General features: G+C 43.1%; 3 protein-coding genes across 3 annotated transcripts; all 3 read right to left on the reverse strand.

Moving 5' to 3' along the window:
- Positions 1 to 9,610: 9,610 nt before the first annotated feature.
- Positions 9,611 to 10,183, reverse strand: LOC133910591 (uncharacterized). The gene has a single exon (XM_062352935.1). The coding sequence runs from the start codon at positions 10,181 to 10,183 to the stop codon at positions 9,611 to 9,613; it is 573 nt and encodes a 190-aa protein (XP_062208919.1).
- A 1,697-nt stretch (positions 10,184 to 11,880) lies between these two features.
- LOC133910592 (uncharacterized) lies at positions 11,881 to 13,373 on the reverse strand. Its single transcript, XM_062352936.1, has 3 exons — positions 12,990 to 13,373; positions 12,588 to 12,913; positions 11,881 to 12,374 (listed from the first exon to the last, which is right to left on the reverse strand). Exons 1-3 carry the CDS (start codon positions 13,226 to 13,228, stop codon positions 11,881 to 11,883), a joined length of 1,059 nt encoding a protein of 352 aa, XP_062208920.1. The 5' UTR covers positions 13,229 to 13,373.
- Positions 13,374 to 17,259: 3,886 nt separating this feature from the next.
- On the reverse strand, positions 17,260 to 21,912 carry LOC133912626 (serine/threonine-protein kinase SAPK1). The gene is made up of 9 exons (XM_062355471.1): positions 21,524 to 21,912; positions 20,173 to 20,247; positions 18,746 to 18,847; positions 18,606 to 18,659; positions 18,425 to 18,517; positions 18,247 to 18,339; positions 18,051 to 18,155; positions 17,857 to 17,955; positions 17,260 to 17,768 (listed from the first exon to the last, which is right to left on the reverse strand). The coding sequence occupies exons 1-9, from the start codon at positions 21,641 to 21,643 to the stop codon at positions 17,481 to 17,483; spliced, it is 1,029 nt and encodes a 342-aa protein (XP_062211455.1). The 5' UTR covers positions 21,644 to 21,912; the 3' UTR covers positions 17,260 to 17,480.
- Between the last annotated feature and the right edge of the window lie 566 nt (positions 21,913 to 22,478).

Consider the following 22,478-nt stretch of genomic DNA (forward strand, 5'->3'; position numbering starts at 1 on the left):
TAGTGGTATTAATTCGTGAATTTTCAGTTTCAAGGGACTTACAATGTGAAGATCTGTAATAACGAAATATCCAGGCCATCAAGGTTGAAGAGGTCGTATAATTCATTGAAACCCACAATGAAGTAGCTATCATCATTACTTAAGAGGTGTCATCGTTTGTACTGTACGACTATGAATGTGGCATTGTTATCTCTAGAAGCATGCATGTAGTAATTATGCAGGTCGACACATGCTTTTTCCACCCTTGCTAGGTCATCTATTGTCATCATGGGCTTTCCATATTGGAATTTTGTGTTGGCACTAGTCCACGCTGCTCTAATGTCTGTGGACTTCTTTGCTGGTACAATGGCCTTCAATATCTTCGGCAGATGCTTCTTAGAGCCTTTCTTCTCAGTCTACTTTTCCTTTTTCTTTGGACTCTCTAAGGGAGACAGAATTGGATCTAGAAGAGGGGCTGTCAGATGCAGAGGAGAAGGCAGTGAAGCTGCCTTACCTAGAAGTGGGGGGTGCGATGGCGGTGCACTTGGAGCTTGTCCAAATTGGGATGCACTGGAGACCATGATGTCGCCTCTCTTCCACTAGATCCTTTGACAAAGAGCTTCACTAAGAGTTGTGACTTCATCATTAGGGGGGAGCTTCAACACATGATCGGTGGCATTGCGATGTACCATGTCCACCGTAACCACGACATAACCTGCATGTATCAGGACCGTATGTAAGATACAGACGCCTAAAAGTACTTGGCCCTTTGCAACCTCAATGTGATACCCGCCAAGCCCGATTACAAGGCTACAGGGCGTGAGCCCTTCTAGTAGGTCAATCATATCTGTTTCAGTCATGGCAGCAGCTACTTGTTGCTCGACCTCCATTGAGGCACAGCTACTCTTTCCTGCAGCTCCGGGGCTAGCTTCCGTTGGCATGGAAATATTTATTCCCTGTGATGCAAGCTGCTCCATGACATTTGCGTAAACTTTCTAGGTGATGTCCTGTGTCAATGCCTGTGTCAATGCATCCACGTCCACTATAGACCTCTTCCTTCTCTTGGACATCCCGAGGTCTTCGGGAAAGCCTTATTTCTAGCCCTGGGAACTTGATACACCTCGCACTCGACCTGGGTGCTCCGAGTTCCCTAGCACCGCTGAGAGAACATCATGTTTCCTGACCCCGATGAAAGAACCTTAGCTAGCTTTTGCTGCCTTTTCATTTACTTTTTTTGTGACTAACTAGGTTTCGCTGTTTCTGAATGTGATTTTTCCACTTTCGACATCTCACCCTTTGCACGCAAATATGACCATGATCGTCCTGAGAATTGCAACCAAGGATTCTTGTGATCTTCTCTGGCTAACTTTTTGTCCTCTGCTTGCCATTTTGGCCTTTTTCCAGCATACCCGGTTGCACCGGTCCTATGGTTGTGCTTGTTTCTAATCCGAAGCTGCTTCTTCTCCTCACTCTCTTTTTAAACTACTATAAGTTCTTCATTTGCACAAAAGCATCACAATCTTCCTCTTTCAAGTGCTTCTAACTCTCGAAGGGCACCACCCTTTAGCCAAATATCGATTCACAAGCTTGCTCTTAAAGCTTTGTGAAGTTTTATGATCGCTTTCATTGTTGCATTCACCGCGACGATCGTTTTACGCTCGCTCATGTTTCCAAGGCACTCCAGATACTCCTTGACAACATTATCGAATAATTCCCTCTTCGTTTCGTCACTGAGGTCATCAAACTTAGTCGTTATCTACACCCTCTCCCGAGCAATGAGCCCTGCGACCCTTCGAAATCTATTCAGGGCCTTTTCATCCGTAGACAGCCCATTACCATCGATTCCTGTGACAGTAACCTTGTCTGTCAGCCACTGTGTTTGTGACCTTGGCTTTCGGGCTCGTGCACCACTACAAGTTGTCTGGCTTGGAGACTGTGCTTCTGCCATCGAGAGAGAAAACAAGGAGAGTTGGCATAAACAAAAAAATATTCCTCCATTCAACAAATATAAAATGCATTGACTCATATCAATACCTCTTTGATGGGATTGTATTCTTTGTCACTTGCCCAACGCCGGCTCTCCCACTTGCGTGGAACAGGGCTCAAGCTATGATACTGGCTTTCACTGCTGTTGAAGGAGGATGACGAGTGAGGGCTTGGGCTCCTATCTACCCCATCTTGTGTCGGGGCGACCTCTAGTGCTAGCATTCTCTGTGCTTTTGGTTTCTCAGGGGTGACAGTCATCTTCTTCCCCATGGTTTCTTAGAGGAAAGAAAAGGAATCAAGGTTAAGGATTTTCTTTCGATCAAATGTAATATAATCGTGGTGATTAAATCTACTAGTCAAACTATCACTAAGATGTCTACAGATATTGCAAGATTGATGATTTAGATCAATATAAGCTAATATATAAATCTAAAAGCCAATATATGTCTATGTATCAAGCTGAAATTCTGAAAACAATTGAATGCATGTTCAAGCTAATTTGTTCTGTTTGCACACTAGTGAGAAATTGTGAGTTGGATGCGATTGCAGAAATAGACTATAATCTTAATTATGTTTTTCAATAACCATTGTGATTTAATTCTTAATGTGCTGTGACAAAAGGATGCCAAGCAGCCACTGGAGAAATTAAGAATGAAGAAATACTAAAGGCTTGAACAACACACAATTGAATTTAAAAAAGAAACATGTGGAATCAGTCTTACAAGTTTGTGGCTGCTACAAAAATACATTGAAAATATCATTGACATGTCTACGATAGCAAACATGTACATTTTCAGAAACTACAGAAAATGATCTACAGCTTTCATGGATACACCATATTTTTATTATATCATTAAGGTGGCACAATGTGCCGTTGAAAACTGATATCTAAATCTGCCTGAATTTCTGACATCAAATGTTTAGACGTCCATTACTACCAAACCACTTATAAAAAATTATGAAACCTCACCAGAAGATAGATAATTACTTGGCTGGTGTGTGATTATAATGCATTAGAGAACGTAAGGATGAAACCACTTATCGGTGTTTCAGAATACATCAGCACACTAAATGGAGCATATTGGTTATCTTTGAGCTTACTGCTGATATAACCTATAAGGATGGATTATTGACTTCTTGACCATTAAGGTTTGTGTCACCTTACTACATAGTGTATAAAAGTGAAGTCTATTAGACATGCATTTCTCTAATGACATTTTGTATTGACATTTTCTTTCTAACACTATAGCAAGTGATTTCCATCTACAACTAATTGCAAGGTTGCCAGTATTGCCCAAAGGACCGATGGATACTATCAACGAAACATATACCTTTTTTTCTTCTTTACATGAGCAACATACATCTTCTTTACATGGTACAACAGAAATTTAAACCTTGTCCCATGTAGATGAGTATTATGGCACAAGATTAGTTAATCATTTTGATGCAGATTAGCAGCCGGTTTGGACGAGGTAATTTAATTAGATTTTAAGTGATGCAAAGATCGATGAAACGTATTTATTAAACATGTGATACAGAAACCAGAGATGTTGCTTCCGAAATGTTTAATAGGGATAGGAATATCTGATCATGCGAGTTCGCTTAGACATGTTGCTTCTTCCAAAATGTTCTAAATCTCACACTCTCCACACGATCACAACCACCAAACCAAACCTTGGGACCGCCGCCCCGTCGGGACCGTGTCGACCCACAAGCTAGGATTACTCACCAACAAAAGAAGCAAGCTAGGATTAGTCACCAAAGGAGGAGCAGTAATGCGACGGTGATAGTGGACCAAGGATCCGACGTTGGAGAGAGCGTCATAGGCGACGACAGGCTCGGGGGTGACGGCGCCGAAGGCAACAGGCTCGGACAGCGATTACGGCGACGGCTATGGGCTCAGATGGCAGCGATGGGCTCGGACGACGGCAATGGTGAGGGTGATGAGCTCAGGAGCGACAACGGCAATGGTGACAGGCTTGAACGGCGTCGACATCGACGGCGACGGGCTCAGCAGCGACGACGGCGGGCTCAGGGGCCAGAAGGATGGAGGCACGGCTTGGGAATTAGGGCTAGGACTTCAAAAAATAGAAATGGGTTGGCAGCTTATATATAGTTAAACGGTCATAGGTGACGGGTGAAAACTATCACCCGTCACTTATTACAAGTCGTAAGTGACACGTGAAGAGGATCACCCATCACTTATCACTTGTCATAGGTGACGGGTAAAGAGTATCACCCGTCACACATAACTTTATTAAAAATTTAATATTAATATTACAAATTCAAATAACTTTAAACCTAAAATTTAAATTGGATATTAATATTACAAATTTGACACTTGAATTAAAATTTGTCGTTTTCATGCTTTCTTGATATGGATCTCTTCGTTATGGTCAGAGCGTAGGTATGGGGTTTTCTCAGTCGGCGAAAGGCATGTCACGATTGCAGTAGCAAAAGGTGGGATTTCATCAAATTGATTGTACTCCTTCTCATCAATGACGTTTGCAACTCCGACTATGCATCTTTTCCCACCGAGAACCACATGGCATTTCTTTTTTGTTGTGTCAGTCATATAAAAGACTTAGTGAACATCTTTAGCGATTACGAAGGGTTCGAACTTGTATCCGACATGTTTGAGATCGACACTAGTGGATCCATACTTGTCATTAGTGACGCCCTTTGCTCCATGTACCCAACAGCACCGAAACAGGGCTACCTTGAATCCCAAGTAGTTCAGCTCCTAGATCTCCTCTATTTGACCGTAGTATGTGTCGTTCCACATGTTAGTATCATGTGGATGGAGCTTTGGTCTTAAACCCATTTCTTCAAGTTCAGCTCGTGCGTTCTCATGATCCTTTCATTTTCTCTTCATTTGGACAATGTACCGATCAGACTCTCACATATATTCTTTTTTACATGCATATTGCCGATGAAGTGGAGAAAATCTAATTTTTCCATATACTCTAGCTCAAATAATATTGATTTCTTGTTCCACATTCCTAACTGTTCATCATCCTTGGAGTATTGTTTTCGCTTGCCAAGGACAATATTGATATTCTTAACCTGATTGTGGATATCTTCCCCGCTGAAATACCTTGGAGATAACACTTTCTCCCTTGTGCTATCAAATTGCTTGTCCATGTTTCAGTGCGGGTGCTTCCTAGGAAGGAAACATTGATACCGCATGTACACTATTTTCTTTGAGTTTTCAACCTCAAACTGCATGTGTCATCTAAGCAATGTGGGCAAGCTGCACCTTTTCTTTTGCTCTGACCTGACAAGTTACGAAGTGCTGACAGATCATTGATAGTGATGAACAACATGGCGTACAAGGTAAAATACTCTTGCTTGTACTGATCTGAAACATCGGCGCCTTCCGATTAGAGTTTCTTAAGATCATCGATTAAAGGACTGAGGTACACATCAATATCATTGTCAGGTTATTTCGGTCTTGATATCAATATCAACAACATAATGTATTTTCGCTTATTACAAAGCCAGGGTGAAATGTTGTAGATCGACAATACAATAGGCTAGGTGCTATGTGAGGTACTCATGTTACCAAATGGATTCATGTCATCTATGTTCATAGCAAACCTAATATTATTCAATTCTTTAGCGAACCAACCAAAATATGGAATCAACGATTCTCCACTGAGCGGAATCCACCTGGTGTCGTATCATTGCGTCATTCTTATAATCCTCCTTATGCCAACACACCAATTGGGTCTCCTTTCAGTTGGCAAATAGAAGCTTCAGATGGGGAATTACAGGAAAATACCACACCACCTTCCTAAGACACCTTTACTTTTCTTGCCTCCGTCCCTATCACCACCGTCATTTCTACGCTTATATCGATAGGTGCTCTGCATGCTCTCCATGAAACAAGATACAATCCTGCTTACATGCATGTATTTTTTTTATTTCCAATCCCAAAGGAAAAATTACCTTCTTCGTGTTGTAGATGCTCTCGGGCACCAAGTTCCCCTCCAGTAGCATGTCCCTTAGCAGATCCAGCAATGATTTGAAACTCTTGTCAGTCCAACCATGGGTTTCTTTCAGCTGTAGAAGCTTTAGGTTCCCAAATATCCACATGTACTTTTCCTTACAGTTGGGATAAAGGGGTGTCTTAGAATCCCGCACAAATTCCTAGAATTTAGCAAACTCACCATTGTTATACTCGTCGTGCTGCTCGACATCCCGCACCATCTGGTTCACATTCTCCACAAAATCATTGAGATCATTATCATTTAACCCTAATATGTCGTTCTTGAGATTATGATCCATTTCACCGGGTGTAAGTCCTTGATCCACACTGTCAGCATGGAAGCCCCGTTCTATCTCTCCCTCGTTAAGGCCTTTCTCACCATGTTTGTTCCGACATGTATAATTCTCTTTAAATCCACGCATGACCAAGTGTGCATGGACATTGTCTGGTTTCGAGAACTTTTTATCATTCCTACAATCGCGACATGGACAATACATTGTTTTTATCACGATCTTTCATATCCACCAAGGAAGCACTTATGAAATGCTTCACCCAGCTCAGGTACTCTGGACAAGTCCGGGTCTCAAGGTACATCCAACTTCTGTCTGTCATCTATAATTAATGTAAAAACATTCATTCTTCATTAACAACTATCTTAATTTTGTGGTTAAGCATGTGATCATACAACTATACTAGATATGTGGCATCTCGCGGTAGATCGGGCAAACCTAGTACCAAATCTAACATAAATACAACTTACTTGTACTAAGATTTTAGATAAATATGCAAAATGGTCGATTACAACTGAAAGCACAACAAATCTAGCAAACAGGGATTAGAGGAGGAGATGAAAGGGGAAGATGCAAACCTTCAAAGATCTAGCAACAATTCAAACTTTAAATCACCAAGATATTAGAGAGTCTCTCGCAGAACCGAAGAAAATTGCCAGAACAGTGTGGGCGGCACTGTTGAGTAATTATTCGACCCACACAATGGCTGGCCAACTCTTATACAGATCTTGTAATAAGTGACGGGTGATAAGATTATCCATCACTTATTACTTCTCATAAGTGACGGTACAACACGTCACTTATGACTAGCCCAAGAAGATCCATCACCTATGCCAAATTATAAATGACTGGTTGTAACATGATCCATCACTTATGACTGATGTGGGGAGACCCGTCAATTATGGCCAGGTGATAGATAACATATTTAGTCATTACCCGTCAATGTCATAGGTGACGGGTAATATTATGACCCGTCACTTATTACCTGTAATCTGTGACGGGTATATACCCGGTCCCCATCCGAGGCGATATAAGTGACAGATCGTTTAATGACACGTCACTAAATTGTATCTCATTTATCCATTTTCCACATAGTGCCTACAATTGCGATCTTGATGACCTTGCATGTTGCCATTGGTTAGAAGTAGTCAAAACATAATTGGATGAGTTAGTGCTTTTATCATTGGCTTGGTGGTCCCAATGTTTTCATTGGATTTTGTGATCTTTAGACTACTCCTGATGGGGAGTTTCATTTTGGTTTTTCCAAGAATGCCACGTAAGAAAGAGAGTATTGATTTGATGATTGAAATAGTTGTCTCCAATACATTGTATCATTTTGATGTGTCATAGCTCCTCATGGCATTAAATTGTTGTATGATGTTGTGATCAAATGTTTCATATGGATTATGTGGCTACTTGTATTGCTTTCCATCAAGTGCTAACAGGTTTGTACTATGAGACGCATGAACGATCTGACATGATATGTCGCGCTCTTTTACATTCAAACATCACATTGGCAAATATATGATCAAACTAAAATAGATTAATTTACTTCAATATTTATACGGTATGAAATAGATTACATATAGGATAGAGCGCAACGAAATTGTATGGTAAACAAGAAATATATTAGTAAAATAGCATAACTAAAACTAGACTCAATATTTTAACCACACCCAAACTTTGCCAAATACGCTCAACCTAGTCCTTTTTAAGTTGGATATGAGTTAGGTGAGCCTGAATATAGGAATTTTTCTCTAGTATTTGTTCAAATGCAGGGCTTTCTTCATGGGAGAATTTTGGTGCTAAAACAATCGATGTACTTGGAGTCTCGTTCAAATCAAGATTCTCTGCAATGCCCTCTTCTTTTTCATCTTTGACTATCATATTGTGAAGAATGATGCAAGCTAGCACAATTTTCTCAAGATCTCCTTGGTCATATAAACGAGCTGGTCAACGCAAAATGCAAAAACGAGATTGCAAGATACCAAAAGCTCGTTCAATATCCTTTCTCTCTACTTCTTGCTTTGCTACAAACAACTTGTCCTATTGGCCTCAACACCATCGTCACTGTCAATGGTGACGTTTCTTTTCTCTTGTGATATAGATTGTTTGTCCAATGGTTCTTATGGTGATGGAGTCCCTTTAGCACATAGTGGTGGAGCCGGTGATATTGGAGCAAAGTTGTGAGGAGCTCCAACAAAGTGGAAATTTCTCTTGGTGGCAGTGGTGGTGACGGAAATTGTGGTCATTTTAAGAGATTTACGAAACCACTTGGTGGATAACCTCTAAAATAAAACATTGGGGTTACATCATCAATTCACTAGGCATATCCAGTTGCAAGCAATTCTTGGAGGCAACTATATTCTTTGAACAACAGAATTGCTTACTTATTCATGAAAGAATTGCTTGCTACGTTGCAACTATCACACCTTGGAGGCAACTATATTCTTCGAACAACAGATGAACAATATCTGAAACAGTGTCATAGTCGTTCAACCTACTGAATCTTCAGACTGGATTCACATGCTGAACAAACCAGAGAAGAAATTTACCATGGATTCGGGCACTGGTTTCCTTAAGGGGAATAGCTCGCACCGCTGCTACCACTGGATCCAGGCCACCATCCTGCAACTGTCGATTCCGATTAAGGTGGTGGCGCCGGCGGCGCTGGAGCAGCAGGCGAGGATGAGGTCCGGACGGCGGAGCCGCTCTTCTTCTCCTGGCGAGCCATCCGCCTGGTGGCCAGAGGGGACAGCCGCCTCCGCATGATTGCTTGCGACGCGCCTCCGCCTGGCTGCTTGCAACGTGTTGCCGCCTGTCTACTCCAAGCACACGGATGCAAGGGAAGAGGGCAGACGCATGGAAGTGAAAAGTGAGGCGAGGGAGTGGAAAGGGGTGGCGGGAAGATAGCGAGAGTGGAAAGGAAGGCCTGCCCCCGCGTCACACGGGATTGGAAATGACGCCTGAGAATGAAACCGATCTGTCCCAGTGTAGTGTCAAACGCTTTTTAACGACTTGGAAACAGTGCACAAGGTATCTCATCCGGATGAAACCTCTCCATTATGAATCTTCATAAAACCAGTGCCATGTCACCAAATTTGCCTATGTGGCAGCTCATTTAATGAAAATGAAACCAGCATTGGGAGTGGTCTTACATTGATGCGCTTGTAGGTGTTGGCGAGGTGTCTTGCCTTTCTAGTTAATGTTTGTATTCTCTATAGTCTACTTAGAGCATCTCCATCCGGCCCCCTTTCCCACTCCTTATCCTATTTTTTAGGAAAAACAGTACAAAAACCTCTCCAACCGGCTCCCTTTCTCACCCCTCATCTTTGAGGGACCCCTAAAATTGCATCTTCGAACCTCATCTGTAGGAAGTGTGTACCGAGCCCCTATCCATCAACGACCGAGCTTCCCGCGCCGCCACGGATATCTCCTCCGCCATCCACGCCAGGTACACCTTCGCCCCCCTCCCCTGTCCCGCCGCCTGGCACGCCGATGCCTCCTCCGCTTGCCCGGCAGGCGGCTCCTCCGTTTTGGCCGACGCAGCCGCCTCCTCCGCGTGCCCCACGCCGCCGAACCCCGTGGCCGCCCGCGCCGCTGGCCCCCTTCGCCGCTCGCGCCGCTGGCCCCCTGGCTGCGCCGCCGGACCCCTTGGCCGCCCGCGCCGTTGGCCCCCTTCGCCGGCTTCCCGCGCCGCCACAGACATCTCCTCCGCCATCCACGCCAGGTACACCTTCGCCCCCCTCCCCTGTCCCATCGCTTGGCACGCTGATGCCTCCTCCGCTTGCCTGGCAGCCGGCTCCTCCGTTTTGGCCGACGCAGCCGCCTCCTCCGCGTGGCCCACGCCGCCGGACCCCTTGGCCGCCCGCGCCGCTGGCCCCCTTCGCCGCTCGCGTCGCTGCCCCACCGCTCGCGCCGTCGGGCCCCTTGGCATCCCGCGCCGCTGCCCCCCTGCCCGCGCCGCCGGCCCAGCACCTCCGGTGCCCCGCCCAGCAGATCTGAGCGAGAGAGGAACTCGGAGAGGGAGGGAGTCTGGCACAGAAGGAGTCCGGCTGGAGAGAGGGAGGGAGTCCGGCCGGGGAGTGGGAGAGAGGAGGAGGGAGGCGACTGGGAGAGTGAGGCGACGGGGAGATATTTGGAGCCGGCTGCAGAGAGGTTTGGAGTGGGCCGGCTTTAGAGAGAAATGGTAGAAATTGATTATGTGTAAATTTTGCAATGCTAAAAATTGATTATATGTATACAATTTGTGTTATGCAGGTGTAGGTTACAACAATGGATAGTTTTTTGGATTTGATGAGTGATCGAAACATTGAAGACAATGGACCGTATTGGGATGATAGTCAATTTGCAAGCCCACTTGAGGAGCAACAAACGCCACATGTAGAAGCTGGTGCATCCCAAAAAGCAAAAAAGGCTAGATCAAAAAATTTCAGTGTAAAAGAAGACAACATGTTGGTGTCGGCATGGCTAGAAGTTAGTTTGGATGCTATACAAGGGAATGAACAATCACGTGCTACGTATTGGCAAAGAATTACTGATTATTTTCATGAGCACAAGGACTTTGCATCTGATCGTAATTCCAATTCTCTACAGCATCGTTGGTCTGTCATACTAGAAGGTGTTAACCGATTTTGTGGATGTTATGTTCAGATTCAAAACAGGAGGCAAAGCGGGGTGACAGAATAAGATAAGGTATAATGTTCTCTTCTTTATTTGATTGTCATTTTATATGGTGGTGCAAGTCTAATAAGGTGTACTTACATGTGTAGGTAATGCATGCATGTGAATTGTATAAGTCAAAAGATCCGAAAGGCAGATCGTTCGGATTGTTGCATTGTTGGAATATCTTGCAGCACGAGCAAAAGTGGAAGGATAGGTGCGGCGAGAAAAAACAGAAGACATCCACCACTGGAAGTCCATTGTCCAGTCCTGGGACCAATGAGAGTCATCTAGAGGTTGATGGGGAGGGTCATACTTCAGAGCCCGTGGTTAGGCCAGTAGGTAGGAAGGCGGAGAAAGAGCGACAGCGGCGAGGTAAAAATCCCATTTCTTCTGGAGATAATCTTTACATGGAAGCGATGGAAAACTTGTGGGCTAAGAAGAAAGAGGCAGAAGCCTTGAAAGAGGTTGCAAAAAAAGAGCGCAATGATGAAAGACTTGCACTTGAGAAGAAAAAGATTGAACTGAAGGAACAAGATATTGAGTTAAGGAGAAGGATTGAAGATGATAAGGTGATGAATATGGATCTTAGTGCTATGAGTGAGCGACAACGACATTACTATACACGCTTGCAGGATGAGATCATTGCTCGGCTGTTTGGCACAGGCTCGGGTTGAGCTACTTCATATATAGAACTTTAAGTATTTTGTTGGCACTTTAAGTATGTTGTATAAACTTTAAGTATGTTGTATAAACTTTAAGTATGTTGTACAAACTCTATGTTAGTTTTATGGACTATCTATGTTAGTTGTACGGACTATCTATGTTAGTTGTTGTGTGATGAAAAATCTGCATACATTACCATACGTTATTACAACTGCATACATAATAGGTACTGACTACATTATTACGAGTGCATACATAATTAAAACAGTACATGGCAGGTACCGACTATATTGGTACAACTACACACTACACCCCTCCATATTTTTTCCACAGGTGCTCAACTAGATCATCACGAAGCTGTGAGTGAGTTTCCCTGTTAGTAATGGCTAGATGAGTTCGAAGAAACGCTTGCAGTTCAGCCGTAGGACGATGAGAAGCTGTCACAACTTCTCCCATCCCATCGAAATGGTGGTCACCTTCTGCATCTCGCTCATCTTCAACGATCATATTATGCATGATGATACAAGCTGTCATGATTTGTCCTAGTGTGTCTTGATCCCAAAATCTTGCTGGCCCACGAACAATGGCAAAACGAGATTGCAGAACTCCAAATGCTCGTTCCACCTCCTTCCTCACCGCTGCTTGTACTTTCGTAAAATATTTCCTCTTATTCCCTTGTGGAGATGGTATTGGCTTAACAAATGTGGCCCATTGAGGATATATGCCATCTGCAAGGTAATACCCTATTGTATAATTATGATCATTAATGGTGTAGTTCACTTCTGGAGCGTGCCCTTCAGCTAGATTTGCAAATAGGTGAGAACGGTGCAGAACATTAATATCATTGTGAGATCCTGGTAAACCAAAGAAGGCATGCCAAATCCAAAGATCATGTGAAGCAACGGCTTCTAGAATAATGGTGGGCTCGTGCACATGACCGGTAAACTGACCTTGCCATGCTGCAGGGCAATTCTTCCACTTCCAATGCATGCAATCTATGCTCCCAAGCATACCGGGAAAACCCTTTTGCTCTCCAATTGTAAGTAATCTAGCTGTATCATTATCATTTGGGGATCTCAGGTACTCATCACCGAAGATTTCAACAATAGCTTTCACAAACCTTTTAAGACTCTCTACAGCAGTACTTTCTGTAATCCGAATATAATCATCAGTAGCATCTGCTGCTACTCCATAAGTTAGCATCCTAAATGCTGCGGTTATCTTCTGCAAAGGAGATAACCCAAGACGTCTGATTCTATCTCTTTTCTGCACAAAATAATCATCATGTTGTTCTACAGCTTGCAGTATGCGAAGAAATAGAGAACGAGACATTCTAAACCTGAAGAAAGTAATAAGAATCAGCCGAACCCTAGAGGATGCACAAAAATAATGAACAAACAAAAACAGATACAAACCTGCGACGAAAGAAAGTTGGACCGTAGGTAGGAGCATCTGAAAAGTAGTCTTCGTATAGCCTCCAATGCCCGGCTTCTCTGTTGCGGTTGATATACTGACGTCCAGGCACAGAACCCCCAGGTCGTGCAGCATTCAAAAGCGCATATTGAGTGTGTGCTTGGTGTAGTGTAGCAAGAATGAATTCGTCGTCATCATCCTCCTCCGACGACGATGAATCTACCAGAAAATGATGACTCATTTCGATCAGAGAGGGAACTACAAAGGAGTGTGACTTGTGAATGGCAACCGGGGACTGGCCGGGTTTACATAGAGTTGGAAGTAGCTGTTAGAAAAAACTAGCCGTTTGAAAAAAAGTAGCCGTTGAAAAATAAATAGCTGTTGGACAAAAGAGTAGCCGTTGGGAAAAAATAGCCGTTGGGAAAAATAGCCGTTGAAAAAAAAACCGTTGAAAAAAAGTAACCGTTGCAAAAAATAGCTGTTGGGAAAAAACCGTTAGAAATATAGCTGTTAGAATTAATTTGGTAGTTAAAGGATAATATTAAAATATGGGTGAGTGAAATATAAGGGGTCAGATTTAGGGGATCGGTTGGAGCGCACAGAGAAATAGGGGGTCAGTCTGGATAGGAAGAACCCCTATATGAAGATATAAGGGGCCAATTTTAGGGGGCCGGATGGAGATGCTCTTATAACGCAAACAGAGCCCCTACTCTTGCTCTTTTATAAAAAGAAAAAGAACCCCTAGAATTTCACATCAGCCCAGGAAAATGTTTTCTAAGCAATGGGTCAGCTAGCTAATTACCACATGAGCAATTACATAATATTCTCTCCGATCATAAATACATATCATTTTAAATAAGACATGTTTCTAAGGTTATATCCAGCAGATACTCTAAAAATCCATCCTTTATAACACTATTACAGTATCCTCTAATACTATTACAGCATCCCCTATTTTTTCATCTCCAGCAGCTACTCTATTTTCTACTTTTTATTACTTTTGATCTCTATTCGGACCCATAGTCATCTGCTGTGCACAGTAATACAACCTCCTTCCTTCTTCTGCAAAAATGCGGTCCCTCTCTCCTCTCCCACTTCCCTGTAGCAGGCGACACGAATGCTGCTGGAGATCGATACAGGTCGGCTGGATCGACAAAGACCACAGCACAGGGATACGAATCGGCTTTGCCGATCCTGTTGGAGGTAGCCTAATGTATAGCATTATCATGATTTTATATTAAAATATATTTACAAAATTTATTATATCTACATGTATGATTTAAGGTTTTAAAACTAAATATTTTAAAAGTTATTGTTAATCAAAGTTTTAAAAGTTTGATGTGACACTCGTTTCTCTCCCTCCTCCATTCTCTGTCTGACACGTGGGCCTGCCATCATCCTCAATCTCCCGCCCCCGCTCCCCTCTCGCCCACTCAGCCAAAACCACCATCACGATCTCCCCCTCGACTCCGCAATCACTCTCGCGCCACGGTGCAACGGCCGCCCGAAACCATCGGCGCACGTCCACGACACTGCGCCCCAAGACCTCGCAACCGCTCGCGGCGCCACCTCACACCTATAAAGCTGGCCTTAACCAGACACCCTTCCTTTTTCCCTCAACCCCACCAAAACCCCATCGCCTCTCCCCGCCATTGCCGGCGAGGAGCTCCACTGCGTGTCAACTACCGCAGCCGAACTTTCCTTGATGCGTCCAAGGCCATCTTCGGCACCGCAAGGCCTCGAGGAACGCGTACCACCCCTCAGCTCTCCCTCTTCGTAGCTAGAACCTCCTCTCCTCCGAGCTCCGGTAAGCATCATCACCATCTCACCGCCGCCACCCCCCTCCATTGCGCAGCGAAGCCCGCTAACCCTCTCTTCAGCTTCGCAAGACCTCTAGCGAGCTCTCCCGACCCGCGACTTTGCTTTTTTGTCACCATAGCCGAGCCCCCATTAAGCTCTGACCCCGCCATCGCCGACTACCGCCGAGGCATCTCCGGCCGCCGTGAAGCCCTCGGTGAGAATCCTTATCACCGTCTCTTTCATTTGCGTCGCTTCCCGTCGAGTTTGGTAGCCCATAGTGCGATCCCGTGTGTCGCCGGTGATGCTCTGACGAGAACTGAGGCGGCGCCACCGCTTATCTATTGCCACTGGCCACCAACCCTCCCCAGTTGCCCTCGTCCATCCGATCGTTGATGAACGACCACGATTAGATCCAGCCATACCCCTTCATGAGCCACTAGGAAGCCGCCACATGGCAAATAAGTCCAGTGAGATTATGTGATCCACGTCAGCGTCACGTGTCGCCCACGTCACCCACCCGAGCCCAGTCAGCCTACTAACGCATTAATTAGGTTTTTCAATTCAAAAATAAATCCTTTAATCTCTAAAATTAGGAGATCTTGCATTTAGGCCCTTAGACTATACTATTTTCACAATTATGCCCATATCAATACTGCTATTTTACTTTCAGCCCTCTGAATTTTTACCTATTTACAAATAGGTCCCTAAATTTTACAAATAAGCCCTGAAACTTTCTATTTTTACAAATTAGCTCTTGTTCTTTTTTAGAAAAGCCCTAGTAGCTTAAAACCCTCATAACTTTTTCATACGAGCTCTGCTTTAGACGATTCTTGCACTCACATGATCGTAGCAGCGAGTACTATCTGTTAGTAGGTTTTTCATAGCACTTTTCTTCTATTTAGTATATTGTTCTTAGATGTTTGTACTTGTTTATTTTTTATGTGCGCGATTGCAATAGGAGACGAGCAATTCATGAATCTGAAGGACCAGACTTTTGAAGAGTTTGAGCAGCCCACTGCTGAAGGCAAGTGTCCTTGATAGCATTGATCCTATTGTAGAAAAGTGTATCTTTTACTTTCTAATTGCATGCTTTGTCAATATGAATCCCATGTTTAGGGTTTATTAGTACTTTCCATGATTATCCTTATTGCATGTATTGTAGTTCGGTGTCAATGGTAGAAATGCTTAGTTGGGCTGTCAAGTCGGGTGGGATAAATGTTAATTTGATTAATGGTCTATGCAATATGAACCGGTTTGAGTAATCTTTTGTAGAAATATGGAACATAGGGATCTAGACAGGTTGGTTTGGTTTGTATGGCTGCTATATGCGCATTAGGTGATGTGCGAGTACCTACTTGAGATCCTAAAGACCAGTTCATAGACATGTAACTCAGCATAGCAGCGTAACCACAAGGCCTATATGGGTACAACCTGACCAATTAATTAACCACCCTTCTGGTTCTGTGAGTACTATTGGATGGTTGAGTGATACAAGAAGGGGCTTCTGTAGTGATGGAATCGCTGTTAGCGGTGAAACCTCAGTGGGTGCTTGCAGTTCGACAGGAGCTTTGTAACGGCCTTGTAGTGATCTCTCTGCGCATACCTTGGAATTATGTAAGGTACCGACTGGTACTGGCAAAAGAGTTGTTCACAACTAATGAGTAAAGTGTGCAGACTCTGCAGAGTATAAAATTAATCGATCAGTCGTGCTCACAGTCAAGAGCGCGCTTGGACTTCTTTATGATTAGTGGGGATCTTGAATGGCCGGTTTTGGGTAGTCAGATGATGGTGCCCCAATGAGTTGGTAGCCAGATATAGGATATCTGGCGAGTCTGGTTGTCGGATGGAATCCGATGAGCTATTCCTTTAATATTGAAGTCGTCACACATAGTAAATAGAGTTACTAAGTCCTAGATTAGAATGACATAGATACAGTCAATCTGAGTCGAGCCTTTCTTGTCTTAAGCCTCTATATCATGTTTTTCCACATTTGCTGAATACTTCGTGTACTCATGTTGCCTTCTCCCAACCTTTTAATGTTGCTTAGAAGGTGAAAATTTCGAGGACGTCCCGGATGATGAAAGCTGAGTTCTAAGCGAAGCAAGTCTTCGATCTGAAGACCATATTCTAGGCTGATGCTCCCTCGAACAATACATATGGATTGATAGAAGACTCACTACCGCTGAAAGTTATCTTAGTATTTTCTTTTAAGACATACGGGTCCTTTGTAATGAATTTTATCACTATATTATGACACTATTACTTTATCACTTATAAAGTCACCACATGTATAAAACTTGATCCTAACATATATGTAAAATACATCTATTTTATTCTTTTAAAACCGGATATTACATTTGATCAAATCCTTTTCAAAACCACATATATTTATGACGAAGAGAGTAAATACATATCATATACTGTAATAGAATACATGCTATACCATTGCAAAAAAAAAAATGATAGGAATCACAGAGGAAGTGATTGGCTAATTTAATACAGCACTGAGGATAGAAAGGATTTTGCCATAGATACCAGAATATACAAGCTCATGCTGTATGTATCCACAGCAATGGCAATTTCTCGATTACAGAAAATACGTGATCCAGAAGCGATGCAAAGCATGATACAACAAGGATCTACATACATCAGCAACCAAGGAAACTCGCTGCTACTTGAACCACGTATGAGCATCACATTGCGCAAACAAAGTCCCCGCTGTTCTCAATGTCGATGTCATCGATATCGTCCAAATCAATGTCATCAAGATCCATGCTCCCCAGGCAGGGCACCTGACCGGCAAGCTTCAGGGCATCCCCGGGTTTCCGCGCCTCCTGGATGATTGCCATTACTTCCTCCAGGCTTTGCTCCGGGGTGTTCATGTCTGCCAACTGCATTCTCTGTTGGTACTCGTCGGTCATCTCGATGGGCAGGTTTTTGAGGAACCATGGGTGGTTCTTGATCGCTGGAATAGTTATTCGCTGCACAAAGCCAAACATGGGTATAACACACTATTGGAAAACAGATATAGGTTGGCGCTCATAAGCTGAATTTTTTCACGAGAAGTACCTGCTCAGGACTTCCGACAAATATCCGGGACAGCAGATGTCTGCATTCCATTGAAACTCGAACATAGTCTGGAATTGAGTACTGTACACTGAGTATCCTCTGTAAAATACACCATTGCGTTCCATATCATTGTCTAAATTATCACTGAACTAATTGCGAATACCATAAAGGTGTTGGGGAATTGGTGTACTCACAGTGATTGTCTTCCGGAAGTTCCTTGGGTCATCAGGGTCCTCAAAAGGATATGCCCCAACAAGCATCACATATAATGTTACTCCACAAGACCAAACATCAGCAACCTAAGATTGCACATTGCGGTGTTTAAAGACTTCAGTTGCAGTAGCCGGTACCCAGACCACTGAAATTGTACAGTTACGAAACAGACATTACCTTTCCATCATATTCTTTTCTAGAGAGGACCTCTGGAGCAATGTATGCAGGTGTGCCAACAGTTGATTTCGGTTGAGAGTGCAGCACAGAAGACTGAAAATGTGAAAGGTCCAAAGGAAGGTAATGATTTAGGAGACGAAAATTTCATCGTGAGAGATTATAGTCTGCATAGGAGTACCTTGGAGTAACCGAAATCACAAATCTTAAGACGAGGAGCAACACTACCATCCAAGAGCGTATTTTCTAGTTTCAGATCTCTATGGCATACTTGCTGCAGGGAAAAAAGGATAAAGATAGTACTGAGTGAGCAGTGTTCTAATTAAGTTGCTATGTGCAAGTCAACTTGACAGAATTTGTACCATGGAATGACAGTAGCTCACTCCCGAAATCAGTTGTTGGAAGAAGAACCTTGCCTGTTGAGAGCAAGGAGTAAATGGTCAACGTAATGGCATAAGCCCTCACAACAAAGTCCTGAAAGATTGTGGCAAATATCCTGTACCTCGTCCTCACTAAATCTCCCCGCATTGCAAATCCTTTCGAATAGCTCACCGCCAGCAGCATATTCCATAACTATTGCCAAATGTGTGGGAGTTAGCACGACCTGAAAAACTGAGTACTCTTTTAATTTTTAACCCATAAATGATTTTTGAACATTAAACATCGACAATGAGTCCAAAGCAGGTGTTTAATGGTGAATGGAAAGAAACAGCAGATAGAGCTAAATATGAATGATCTTTGAATGAACTTCTGAGAGTCGCATAACTATATCAGATGACTAGCAAACGTGCAGTCACTAGAAGAGAAAACTGCTAGCAATATTCACAAGGCTTGCTCAAACTCCTCGTTCACCAGGCAAAGAAAGCCAAAGGAGCCCCAATGACAACAACATAATTTACTAGATCCTCCTGCAGGGAATGTTCAGCCAGTTTTGAAATATCAAATACTTCCATACCAATAGGGAATGTTCACACCATAGATTATCCAAAAACACATGACAAACACATCTCTAATCTAAGTAATCACAATTGCCTAATTCAGGCTGCAATTACCATTGCTCCCCAAAAGCTCGTGACTCTAAGGCAATGCATATCCTATAAAATCTGTAATATGACAACTCTGATACACCGTAGAAATACATTTAAGAGAAAATCAGGTGTGGAGAACCTAGTAGAAAGTAAGCGAGCAAATGAGATCAAAACAGCCAACAAGCTGCAGTGGAATAACAAGAGGCTGTAAGCCTGTCAGCTAACAGTTTTAACAGCCACCTTGCTATTATTGGCCAATTGCATTACTGGATGTAAATACTAAATAACCATAATGTGTTAATAAATGCCGTGGCATCGTAAATAACAAATCACGGATCACTTCAAGGAATAAGCCAAACTTAAGTCGATAAGCATAAGCATCTAATGATTCCACGTAAATTGCCTACTGGTCCCAATTTGAGAAAAAAATTTGAAAAAAATAGGTACCCTGGTTATCCTGCTAACTTTTCTACCACATGAGAACACAGCCACAAAAACCGTACAACTTAAGCGAAAATCGTGGAACTGAAAGATAAGAGTCGCCATCAAAAGAGCCCTCGAATATCTGCAACTAGACTTTCACGTTGCATATTGGGAATAGAGGCAGACTACAGGTAACCATCACTTTCTATGTGGAACAGGTCTTCGTAGAGAAGAGAAGAAACAATTGCACATTGCATTGCATAAGAATGTTTCGATATGTCAATCATTGTACTCTAGCTGTCCCAATTAACAACTTGAAACCATAAGAACAGCAACAGATTTTTTTTTTGTTTCAAAAAACACACATATTTTGAACAGTCTGAAGTAACTATGCAAAACAATTACCCTAGTAACTACTAACCATTCAACTTTGAATTCATATTAGGACAATTCCTTTCCTAGAGGTCAGAGATATTACCTCCTTGAATCTAATTATGTTTGGATGCTTCAGTGACCGGTGGTTCATAATCTCCCTCTGAACATGTTCATCAATCTATGAAACAAGAAGAAACATGTGGAGTTAATTGATGGACTAGATGTGCTCAAGGTTCAATATAAAGTGTCCTCTAAGGGTAACAAATGAGGAACTTTCTATGGGAAGTACAGAAAAACTTAAGGGAAAAAAACTTAATAACAGCAGCTGGTATAGGGAGTACACACATAGAAACTTGAGTAGAACTCTGATATTATATTCAGCTCGAAACAATGGACACCATAGCACACTATAACAGTAGCATCAATTAATGAGCTCAACTGTATTCACAGGCATGCATGAACAGCTAATACATATGCTAGAAACGTCTATCAAAAGATCTTCATGTAAAAGAGGCCATCAAATAAAAAATAAAGCAAAGTACTAGTAGTATATTTGTTTAAATACATTAAAGAAAACGTTTGGAATAATAAACGTTATCGAAAGACGTCATAGTAACCCATGCTTCAAGCTAATAACTTTGGCATTTCTGGAAGACCTAATATAGCAGGCATTTACTATTTGTAGAACAGTTTGGTTCTGGTAGCTTCCTTGGGGCCAATGCCGTACGCAATAGTTTCCATTATTTAATCACGTGGAGAAGAAAATAATCAACGAGTCCCCCAGTCAAACAAGACAGAATTGACCGAACACATAAGCTGCAATTTACTAGCTGATAAAAGAGACCGAAAATCTGGGAGACCTTTCTTTTCTGAGAAAAATTACTGGGAAGAGAGACTATCCGCCTGCTCTTTGTCCTTGAAAAAAACTTTGTAATAACTAAAATAAACTAAAAAAAGGGAGACCCAAAAGTATCAAATAAAAAAAATGAGATGCTAATCGGTACTCGCAAAGGAAAAAAACCTCTGCTATTGTGCTGGAAACTCTCATAATCATAATACAAACACTAACTCCTGTGATAATCAGACGAAGTATGTATTCTCCAACGTCATGAAACCGCCAAAATTTGGCTGACGAATCTGAAGGTCCTTAAATTTCAGGACCTCTGCACCAAACTGAACCCCACCAACATCTTTGGAAGGACTCCCGATCAGAGGAATCAGAAGACGCAAATGGAACGATTCGGTAGTGGACGATACATACATCTGAGCATCCAACACCAACTCCCTGCCGTTGCGCATCAAGAAGTGAAACAGCAGGGAGCGATCAGCCAGACCGCAATCTTCCAACGCATCAAACACCTACTCGAATAAACCAAGGCTGCTTGCTACATACAAGCACCAACGCCTCAAAAAGTTTCAAATCTTTTGGTGCAAACAGAAGCAGCAGTGGTTACCTTCTGGCCCCTCTCGATGAACTTGACGGCGAAGAGCTCCTTGGTCCTGACGTCCCGGACCAGCTTGGCCACCCCGAAGTTCCCCGACCCGATGTCCCTGATCACCTCGTACCGCTCCATCCTCTTCTGGCCGTTTCCCCCACCGGCCACCCGTTCTTGATCCCCTCGATCGCGGCCGAACAGCTCGTCGCAGCTCAAGTCAGGAACAGGAGGAGGCGGACCAAGTGAAGAGAGGCAGCAGCAGCACGATGGAGTATTGGAAGAAGAAAAAGGATGAGGTGTGGGGTGGGGATTAGGAGCTTGCGCCCTCGTGGTGGGGGATGGGGAGGCCAGCTGGGGAGTCGGGCACGGAGTTGAGTTTGAGGTGGGGAGGAAGGAGAAAGAGACGTATCTACCCCGACCATGTGTCGCCGCGGGTGCCGTCCGGGGTTACCGGTTACCGAGCCAGGGTGCCGCCGTTGAAGCCAAGGTGGAGTATGGACTCCGACCTAAATTTAAAAATTCACACCTTATAATATTATTATAATATTATCTAACATTATTACAGTATCTCTTATTTTTTTTTATCTCCAACAGACATCATATTTTTTTATCTTTTATTACTCTCTTTCTCCCTCTGAACTCACGTGCATACTCAGTGCATAGTGATAAAGCATACTACAGTAGATAGCAATTTGCTGGCTCCTCCAACCCGGCCGTAATACTGTAGATGCGAAAAAGTTGATTAGGAGTTCTTATTGGAGAGAGGTGCAGTGTAGAGATTGATGTATTTTACTGTAGCATAAAGAAAAATACATATACTACCTCGACCAACCTAGGAACTGGGCATTGTTAACAAGAAAAAATAGAAACCTAAAATCATGCCGGGAAGGACTTAACCTAGTTGATCTGGATGTGCATCCACTAAATCAGCGAACTGAGCCAATCTCAGTTCTCAATGAGTAAGTTAAATAGT

This window comes from Phragmites australis, chromosome 3 (genome assembly GCF_958298935.1).
Source record: "Phragmites australis chromosome 3, lpPhrAust1.1, whole genome shotgun sequence".
Classification (NCBI taxonomy): Eukaryota; Viridiplantae; Streptophyta; class Magnoliopsida; order Poales; family Poaceae; genus Phragmites; species Phragmites australis.